At 40.3% G+C, this 11,060-nt stretch overlaps 1 protein-coding gene across 3 annotated transcripts in view; it reads left to right on the forward strand.

Moving 5' to 3' along the window:
* Positions 1 to 10,840, forward strand: part of LOC102221672 (netrin receptor UNC5D-like) — a 222,100-nt gene extending 211,260 nt beyond the window's left edge. For 2 of the 3 annotated variants that reach the window (XM_023338523.1, XM_023338524.1), the window contains exons 16-18: positions 2,412 to 2,576; positions 4,122 to 4,300; positions 7,110 to 10,840. In XM_023338523.1, the coding sequence (XP_023194291.1) occupies positions 2,412 to 2,576; positions 4,122 to 4,300; positions 7,110 to 7,305 (540 nt within the window). In that variant the 3' untranslated portion in view covers positions 7,306 to 10,840. The remainder of the gene's footprint in view (positions 1 to 2,411; positions 2,577 to 4,121; positions 4,301 to 7,109) is intronic. The other variant, XM_023338525.1, reaches the window with a different exon arrangement.
* The last annotated feature ends 220 nt before the right edge of the window (positions 10,841 to 11,060 follow it).

Raw genomic sequence — 11,060 nt, forward strand, 5'->3', positions numbered from 1 at the left:
GTAAAGCGGCGAGGAGTGTTTACAACGAGTTTATCGGCGTTAAAGTCGAAAGCGCACGCAGCTCCGTGGCGACCATGTGCATGAAAAGAAGGCGTTCGCCCTCGTTTTCAGCGGCAGCCTCACTCTTCCATCACACACGCCTTTTGCTTGCTTGGTCACATCAAAGCTAAAGGGCAGCAGCAAGGGCACAGTAGGAGGCTAGCTATCTCACCCACACGCACAGCATTACAAACTTAATTATGACTACTAGGCAGGAAAAAGCACACACACACACACACTCAGATATATCATAGTTATCTTCCTAGGGGTCTTCATGCTGCATGTTCTGTTCTGCCCTGTGATGTTTATCCCACCAGCGACATCTTATTAGCAGAATTAGCCCACCGTAGCAACTCCAGAATACCAACAAGGAAACCCGAAGATTCGACCAGGAAGACGGCTTCAGGCTCTAATTCAGACATGACTGCCACCTAAAGCAGGCAGTTATAAGTGGCTGTCCTTTTCTGATGGGTCTGAAGAGCGGGTGATTCATCTGTACAACTGCGTTTTGACCCGTTCCGGCTGCAAAAGAGTCTGGGTCACGCAGCAGTGAGTAGCGGCGGCAGAAACAGCGACGGCGTGCTTCAGATTGCATATGCTCAGCAGATGTAGCTTTGGTTTCTAAAGCTTACTACATTTGAGGTGGAAATGCAGAGCAAACTGTGAGCATTAAGGGATCTTTTGTCCTAATTCTATAATCACGACATTGATCCCCATCTAAAGATCGGCATTAAGATACGAGCTTAGCAGCAGGACTGTGGAGGAGAGGAGAAGAATAAGACAATAAATCCTTAAACTAACGCAGTTCAGTGAGAATATATACATATATATTTAGAGTTGAGGTTAAAGCTCAAAATGAACTAGTTCTGATAACGTGGACTTTGCTTTGTGGTAAACTAATGTTTTTTTTTAGCCAGATGTACAGAAATAGAACAAACACTGGACATTTTTTTCCCTTCTTAACCAAATGGTTAAGAAGGGAACAAACGTTCTGCAAACTAAACAGTTCAACGATCAGTATTACTTCTTATTTTTCCAAATTGGTCAGTTTTTTCCTGCATAAACAGTCGTAGGATGTAGTAGCCCCCAGGGAAAGAAATAAAATGCTGCCGTTTTAAGATGATAAATATGTTTTATTCTATTAATATATTTTTCCATGTAAGAACGCCACTTTATAAAGTAAAAGATCACCCTTAGCACTTGCCCCCAGCACCCCGGTGAACTAAATTAATGTGTTATTGCAGTTGCCCTAATCTTACACTGTAAACGTTTTGTAAAATGGAACCTGCAATTTGTTTAGGAGGGATATAATAACTTTTCTACAAAACCACAGGTACTACAATCATTCAGATAAAGATTTGCTTATATTTGTACTTTTTAAAGTTGATCAGTGTGTTTGGAAATGTTTTATTAGTAATCCATGAGCATCCTGTGTTCCTGCAGCATAAATATTACATGGCGCAGAGAACTGGATATTTCTGAACCCATTCTCAGACTGAGAAACATGACAGAACAAGCCACTCAAGTCATCATACGTGTTTAGCCTCACAGGTCAGGAAATGGCGACAAGCAAATAAAATAGGTTCATACCTTAACTTCCACATATTCAGAACAAGTGAGGCAAAAGTGGAATTGGGACAAAGCGTGCTCTACGAAAAAGCTAGTTTAACTTGCCACCACATTTGTTTCTGAAAAATACTGAATTATGTTTCTCCTCACTTGTCTATTTCAGTTTTGACCAATTCCAGAATGTTAATTCTAAGAAGAATCTAATATAGAAGAGAGGGGAAAAGGGCTGTAGGGTCCCTGATAGAGGTAGCAGTGTTGAATCCAACATATTATCCCAATTTTCAGTTTCATTTGATTTTAAGAAAAAAAGAAAGTACTTGAAGGTACACGCTGTTGTTTGTTGCTTTTGTAGACAGAAAACATTTAGAGTAATAAGAGGAACAATCACTGATTCGGGATGTTAATTGGTGAATCCAGACTTATAGACAGACAGACTGAGTATAAATCAAATGTTTATTACTTGTGCTAGCATTATACTAGCAAGATCTTTTTTTCTTTTTTTTTTTAGATTTAGCACATCCTCCACATAACACCTGACATTTCTCAGATTATTGCATTTTCTCTCGTTACTGTACAAAATACTTTACAACTACCGGTTTTCCTTCTGTTGGGTGAAGCTTTTTGATTCGTTAACGTCATCGATTTTCTAACAAGGCCACTCGCTCACTAGTAATTAAACATGCAGAACAGCAGAGCGAGATTCAGAAACAACAACCGACCCAAGTCGAATTCAATGAGTTTTTCCGTTCGCCCAGCCTAATCCCGTCATCCTGTCCCACCCTCCGTCTCTCTCGACTCCGCAGGAGTTCTCCTTTTCTCAGGTGTGGGCCAGTAACCGGTGTCCCCTGCAGTGTGCCTTCTCTCTGGAGCGCTACAGCCTCTCCTCGTCTCAGCTATCCTGCAAGATCAGCGTGCGACAGGTCACAGGAGAGGAGCAGATACTCCAGATCTACACGTCTGTCGTGGAGGTGAGCCGCGCTCATACAGCGCTGCGAACACGTACCTGAAAGACTTGCTGTTTGTTTCTTGTCTTTTTTTGTAACTTGCATGTTTCAGTTCATCAAGCTAATTTTAATATCAAGCAGAGATGTTAAGAGTGAATGCAAATTGCAGTTTTCTAAGCCAGCGTGGTTCTGTGGGAGAAAGTAATCACCCACTAAACACGTAAACACACTGCAGAACGTTGTTTAGCATGAACAGCCTGCTTAAGGTGATTGCACAGATCCTCAATCATATTTAAAGCTGCAGTATAGCTGAAGTAGCTTTAATAGAAATACATGTTTAAAATATATGTTTTTTACATATTTGTTGAAACTCTCACTCTGTCATGACAGTATAGTATAAGACAGATAATCTGTGAAAAAATTGAGTTCCACTGCCTTCTCCCAGTGCTCCCAGTACTAACTAACTACCTGAAATTGCCTCAGAAATATGTGGTTGATCACAGATAATTCAGGATTTATCAAGTGGGGCAACAAATTCACATAAACCCAGGTTAGCATTATTTGCATACTAAGGTTATCTTTAGGTATCTTTACGCCCACACAGCAGGGTTTGATGCTCAATTCAGATTTTATTTCTGAAATAAATATTTAATTTTTTTGCCTGGCTGTTCATACTAATATTTAAATCAGACTTTTGTGTGAATGGTTTATGACCACAAAGCAACCCTCATGCGCAGAAGAACGTTGACATCACACAGCAGTTTACGGAAATAATAATAGATGAAATTTTAAAATTTGTTCAGCAATGAAAACTGACAGTACTGTTACAAAATCAGAACAACCCGCAGGAAGCGAATAAAACGAAAGCACGACTAATAGCGACAGCCTTTTGCGGAGCGCCGACTGCAGCATCTGTAGGGAAGAAGTCTGTCTGGATGTAGTCGGAGGTAAGAGTGGTGGGATTTTGATCTGATGCGCTTCGCAGACTTCTCTCATAAGTTCATAATCATAATTTTCACACATTGTTTACATCCACATTTACTGCGTCTGGTTTCTTCTTGTGCAAAACTACGACGCATGTCTCACATCAGTGACATAAAAGCCGAATAAAATGAGACATAAATGTTGATACTGCAGACACTTTGGAAAATGTTGGATAAGTATCCAAATTAGTACCATATATGGAACTGGCACAGATTGAATTTTTGGGGGAATGAAAATATTGAAATTGGGATGCTCAGACTGGAGTGAGAGGTGCGTGTACGCAAAAAAAAAATAGGCAAAGAAAGCAGATTTGAGTCGCCTGCCGTGTGAACGAAGTCTTATACTGCCATCAAAATTTGGTTGATGATCTTAGCATTCAATTGAACATTCAAACCTGTAAGAGGGTAAATACCAAACGGTATACATCGATTGTGATGTGACTGGTTGCGGTGTTAGCAGATGCTACGCTTAACTTCTTGATTTGATTCAAGAGCTCGCTGGATGAGCTTTTCATTTCTGGATTCCGCATTGTCTCAGTGACTCTTTGTCCTCCGTCTTCTCTCTTTCCTCCTCTGCCGCTTTCAGAATGAAAAAGGAGCGGTTCCCTTTTTCACGCAGTCCGACTGCACCATCACCTCTCAGACAGGGTCAAAGGCCTTCAAAATCCCCCCGTCCATCCGTCAGCGGATCAGCGCCACCTTTGACACGGCCAACGCCAACGGGAAGGACTGGCAGCTGCTGGCTCAGAAGCTCCACATAGACAGGTCTGAATGAAAGCCTTCACGTTCCACGCCGACTCCATTGGCACATTTTCCAATGACGCTTTTGTTTTGAAGCACAGCGTATCTCATGCCTCCTTCATCAGCGCAAACACAGCTCTCCTTCTGAATTGCGCGTTTAGGCAGGAATTAAGCCAGTGTCAGACTTTATCTTTCATCGCCTACCAGCCTTCACTTGCGCACCACTCTGCTGATTTCATTATAGATCTAAAACACGAGTATTGAAGGCGAGAAGGGAGGGAGGCGGCAGGAACGGGGCGTTGGGGTCAACTTTAGCACAGTTTAGCAAACAGTAGCTGCAAAGCGGATGTGGTGCCTTGCAGAAATCTGAGGAAAGGTCTCTGACTGCTGACAGCCCAGCCCTCTGGCGATAAAATGTGTTCGTGTTAGCGCCTCTCATTAGCAGCAGCATCAGCTACGCGCGCTCCGTCCTCCCCCGCCCCTGCTGAACACTCCGGAGCTCGTGTCAGGTCAGTGTTTGTGTGGGCGTGGGAGGATTTTATTTATTTGGAGATCCGCCGATCTCCGCTTGTGCTTCAGAGGAGAAGTCAATAACCAAGTGCTTATTGTCACGACCGCTCTCAGATCTTTGCGGTTGGCTCGCGACTGCCTTTGTTTCTCTTCGGCTAGAGGAACGCGAGACGAGGGGGGGGAAAGTTAACTGGGAAACTATGCACCAACTACACAGTTAGGGGAGTTTTGCCTAAACAGGTCTGAAAACAAACATCTGTAGCTGAGAAATGGGAACGGATATCAGAGTTATTTTTTTACGGCATAGTCAAACACGCCGAGAAGCATGTAATAAGAATGTCTCTACCTACTTAAGCTGATTTCTGTAATTATTTCTGTGAGTGTGTGGGAACATAATGATATAAGGAGGGTGAGGAAGTGGAAAAGAGAGCAAAAGAGGAGACAGAGGCAGCAAGATGAAATGTCACTGCGATGAAACAGTGCCCTCTGGTGGAGAGATTTTGTAAGAGTAATGAAGGTAAAGAACAAATGGGAGTCTGTTTGTCTTGCAGAATGAACTGTCATCCATGGGAATAGTCTGTTTAAGTAGCCTCTGCTGGATGAGGGAATGGAAACTAATAAAAAGTCCTTCACATTTTAAAACATCTTATGTGCTTATCTTAAATCGGAACTTTTCATGTCTATAAGTTTCATACAGTACTAACATAGACAAAATTCAATTTCTATAAAACTCTGAAACTCATGCCATTTTCCTTCCATGGCACTGTTATGCGCTATTTTATATTATTTTGTCCCATGAAACCCCAACAAAATACATCCAAAAGCTTTTATTTGTAGGTGTGTTTGTGTGTCAAAGTGTGTGAATACTGTTTCAAGGTGCTGCACCATAAAGGCTGATTTATTACTTTTATTTCAGAGGGAAAACACTTGTTGACGTGCAGCGCACCAATCTGCCATGTGTTGGATGAAACTATTGTGCACTACTCTGCATTCCTTTAAATAAAATACATTCCACAATACCGCTGAGATTTGTTCCGCTTTAGAGTTTTGACTGGCTTGTGATACATATATTACAAAGCAAAATGGAGATGAGACAGGAAATATATATATGCTATATATAAAACGACTTAACGGCCACCACCTTGTCAAAAAAGGCAAACCACATGATCAGTGAAAATGTCTCCAGTACGGACAAATCCTCTGAGAAGAACAAAATGCAAAGATAAGAAGAATCAGCACTCTCCAAATCATCTCAGATATAAGTTCTTATAAAGCCAATCAATTACATGTAAAACTAAACGAGAGACGGAAATGTGTAGACATTTTGGTAACCTTTATTTGAAGGGCTGTGCATAAGACTGACATGACACTGTCATAAATACGACATAATATCTGTTATGGACATGAAGAAGTCTTTATGAATGTTTGTGACTATGATCATTAAGTGTCATTTGGTAAATAATGACACTTTTAATGCAAAGTTGCTTTAAAAGTTTCATTAAAAGTGTCATCTTTGCATTGTTCAGTAAAAAAGGATACTTTAATGCAAAGTTAGCACTTTTAATTTACTTTTAAAGCAACTTTGCATTAAAAGTGTCATTATTTACCAAATGACACTTAATGATCACAGTCACAAACATTCATAAAGACTTCTTCATGTCCATAACAGATGTTATGTCATATTTATGACAGTGTCATGTCAGTCTTATGCACATCCCGTCAATTAAAGTGTTACCGAGATTTCCTTACATTTGGTGCAGAATAGTTCTTAGATGTAAAACGTTTAACTTTGAGCAATTAGTTGTCTTGATTGACGTTGCAGCAAGTTGGTGTCAAACTGAACACCGAGATGGGAAAGCATCAGACATGCGTCAGTCGATTTGATTCATCAATCATTTCTGATTGTCTTTTTATATTTGTAACTGAAAATTCTAAAATAACGCACAAACAGCGCTTTGCTCAAATCTTTAAGCCTTTTGAGAGTTTTCACGTTTTTTGTCACATCACAACCACGAGCTTCAACGGATTTTGTAATCCTGACTACGAATTACCTGATTACCATCGGCCTCTTGGCTGCTTATGATTATAGAATTTTGTGAAACTTCTATTTTAAATCAAATCAGTTCATTCATACAGTAAATATTCACTAAGATGTCCTTCAGATGCACCTACAAGAAAAAAAACATTTCTGTCAGTTTATAGTAATAAATCCCAAACATCACCTGACCTCTGTGCATTTATTCGATTGTTAATGTCCTTCTTTGTATAATCACATCATTTTCTTGGTCTACTTTTAAAATGCATCCATTTCTCCAACCTGTAGGAACCTGGGCTACTTTGCATGCCAGCAGAGCCCGTCGTCGGTGATTCTGAGCCTGTGGGAAGCGCAGCACCAGGACCCCGGGGACCTGGACTCTCTGGCCAGTGCCCTTGAAGAAATCGGAAAGGTCCAATCCCCCCGGGAGGCCGGCGCTCTCGGCTGCAGCAAAGAAGACTCTGAGCTGACGAGACTCGGGTAGGGAAAAGGGTTTCTGGCGCAGTCCGAGTCCCGACAGACCTTTACTGCATGAACGCCGACGATTGGGTGTGCCGACGTACCCACCGAGAAGAGGAGACTGTTACTAAAGGAACACCTCTGCTAAACCAAATGGTCCACACAAGACACGACAAAGTCGAGGACAGATCAAGTGTTTGTGTTATGAGAGGTACCGATGGGTTTTGGGAAAGCTCGTCAGCGAGGTAAACCACCTGCGATTGAGGAACGCCCAAAAAAAAAAGCTCCGGAGCTCAATCCAGTCGCTCGTAGTTTCGTGTGAAGGATTTCCTTCAACTAGGACAGAGTCTGTTTCAAACGCACCCTTTCCAGAACCAGACGTAATCAAATAATCCAAGTGGCCAGAACAACAAAAAAATATCCTTACAGTATTTTCTCATTCATTTTATAGATTTCTAATGAAATTTATTTTCTTCAGTGTAAATTCAATGTCTCTGCAGTTTTGATTTAAACACGAAGAAAGATATAAAGTTTTTTTTTTTTCCTCTCCATTCCATAAGGTCAGAGACACTGACGGTGATTAGTATCTAAAAGGATACGCGTCCACTTGCTGAGAAGATAATGGATGGATGAATCACGCTGATAGCTGTAATTTTAAGAATGAGCCACAAGCATGCAGGAGCATTTTTCAATCGGCGGCAGACGGAGAGAAATATCAAAGCAGAGACTGCAGAGGCGGAACGAGCTGATCTGTGCCTCATCTGGAAAAGCAGCCAGAGGTGAACCACTTACCTCCCCCAAAACCCACTACACACACACACATACACACCCACACCAACCCACCCCACCCCATGAGTTCAAGTAATCAGCGTCTGGTTAATTTGGAGGAAATTTAATGTGTGACATGTGACTTCATTCCACACAGCCTTCATATTTCTGGCACCAGTGAAGTGGGGTGTATTTCCAAGATCCCTGGGGATTTTTCCTTCTCCTTCTTCTTCTCCTCCTTTATGGTTGAATTCAAATTTGGTTTTTTGATGTGCGGTCAGAGCGGAGTCTCCTGCAGCCGGAGTTTGTCCATTACCACCGAATCATTGTCAACCTCACCAGCAACAATCTTCTGTTGACTCAGCTTTAAAAAAAAAAAGAGAAAAAAAAAGCTCCCCGCAATCAGTGGCTCCTTAGCTTAATAATAAAGTGACTTTGTGTTCAACTCGGTGTTGGGACTCGCTTTCCATCTGTTTAACTCATTTGCCTCTTACAGACCAGGCAGTTCACATTACGGCGCGATGAAGGAATCTGGTGTTCAAATAAAAGATGAAACAGAGACTCCTGATATCCCCCCCATCTAATGATTTTATATCGAATTGGGTTATAGATTTGTGAAAAAAGTAAGAACGAAGTACAGAACCTGTTGGTGCTGTTGGTAAAAAAAAAAAAAAAATGTGGAAGAAGCCTTAAAATAAATGCAACTTTTATTTCAGTGCCATAATCTTATGTTCAGAATGTAATTTGAGTGCATTTATTATGGAGAAATAATAGTTTAAACAAGTTATAGACAGCTATGATGCCAGTACTTGGTATAAGCGCCTTTCATATGTTTCATAATGGTCATAGAATTATTATCCTTTAGAATGACCAAATGTTCAGTCAATTTTCTACCCAGAATCCACCTGGTTCACCCAAAGCATCACAGATCCTCCACCGTGCCTCATGTTTGTGCTTCGTCTAGGCTGCATCCAGGCGGATTATTTAAAGCAGAAAAGCTCCATTTTTACCAAACATGGTTCCAATTAAATACTCGACACACTTTAGTAAGCACATGTTTATGTTTGTGATGGTCGGATGGAAATGTTTTTCTGTCTAATGTGTCCAATAGTTGCTACGGAGATCCCAGGAGATTCCTCTGTGCTGCAGTTCTCGTAACAAAAAGCTTCGGAGGGTTTTTTTGTTTTTCTTCATTACTGTGTGTGGTAATGAGAAAATTATTCTACATAGAGGCCAGTGGCAAAAAAACACAGCCTCTGTGGCTCATGGTGTTTATACTTGGAGGCAGCATGAAGTTATGAATTACTTATTAAAAGTTCCCAGGCACAGTGGTCAGATTAAAAATATATTATAACATAAAATAAGCAGAACATTTTTATTCATCTTATAGCAAATGGTGATTATATCAACGATTATGGCACTGGGGATTTCTCTTTACATTTTTTTGTTACTTTATTAAATAAATGGGTGAATTTTTCTAAATTTAAGATTTTGCCACTGCTATGAAAAGTGAATTTGCTTTCAGGCTTCTTTTTTTTTTTTTTTTAACCCATCTTTACCAGGAATGACACAATGGGTTCTGGAGAGTCAGTAATTGTGGAGAAAATTGTCCTCACTAAAGTTAACTTGAATAACTAGACAAGTGGAAAAGCAGTTTTTAAAAACTCTTAAATCCCTCAACGAGGTCAATCCTTTTCCACTCTTAGCTTTTGAGAAACAGCTAAAACTCTCAGGTAGCTATTAGCTTACTTGCTTGTTTATCTTGGGATTTCTTCTCGCGATAAGGTCGGAAACCTGGAAACCAGCAACCAATAATCTGACTGATCCCAAAAGCTTAAAAAAATGATTCTTCAGATCTTTTAAAACAGAGGATTTCCTGAGAGCTCTTCTTGCGTTTGAGTGTGGAGTTGTGAACAGGACAGATTCCTGGTCTGAATTTGTCACGGCTCGTAGTCACAGAGGTAACGGATGAATGCAGATTGATGTGGTTCTTCTGGCTCGGCGGCAGGAACTTCTTGCTGATTTGTGCGTTTATGGAAATAACTTGGAGATATTCAACCACACGAGTGTGCATTTCATTCAGCGACTGCTGAGACGGGGTTTCAGTCAGGACTGCGTGATGAAAACGATGCGGGCCTGCAGTTCTCTTCAGGCCAAATGCACTCTGTACAACACCACAGAATAAAGAGCTTATGGCTTTATTTTTCATAATCTCCTCTTCATATCACTATGTAAAAATATATATATATAAGATGTCACCTGGAATTCAGCTCAGCTGTTGAAACATGTCTCTAATTGGACTCAAGTGGATCTTAAAGCTCAACAGTTTTATTATCTGCTGAAGTTTATGACGTACAGTGCCTTGAAAAGGATTTATAACCCATAACCCTTTTTTTTTTTAAACATTAATGTTATGTTACAACCAATACTTTCATGCTGGTTTATTGGGATTTTAGTGCATAACTATATAAAATCCCAAGAAAATACCTTGAAGTTAGTGGTTAGTGCTTAAGAAAATGTTTTCAATGTTCTTAGAGTCCAGATTGCTCCGTTATACATAGATATATTTTAATGGATTCTAAACCATACTACAGTACAAACCAAACAGTATCTCCCCTTATAGAGAAGTCATTTCCGTTCCTTTATGTTCGTGCTTTATTGTTTTTCTGCTATGTTGCGCTAGCTGCTCCAAGTGTGTCCTGATTTGTGTTGCATAATAAGCTTCTGCCCTCATACGTCCAGTGAAAGAATCTTCATGGCTTTCCTCATCTAAAAAAAAAAAAAATTCTAATCAGACAAACATAAGTCTGAATTCAAATTCACTATTTGATTGATGAGCTGCTTTTGGGCTCTTAGTGAAGATTGAGTTCCATTTAAAGGAACAGTGCTATGTAATAAGGACTTTTTTGAGCTTTACGTCATGTTGTAATATTATTCCCTCATCAAAAAAAATACCCGGAGTATTGCCTTGACTCTTTAATGCATGGTTGAGAAATCATTTAATCTCCCATG

This window comes from Xiphophorus maculatus, chromosome 8 (genome assembly GCF_002775205.1).
Source record: "Xiphophorus maculatus strain JP 163 A chromosome 8, X_maculatus-5.0-male, whole genome shotgun sequence".
Classification (NCBI taxonomy): Eukaryota; Metazoa; Chordata; class Actinopteri; order Cyprinodontiformes; family Poeciliidae; genus Xiphophorus; species Xiphophorus maculatus.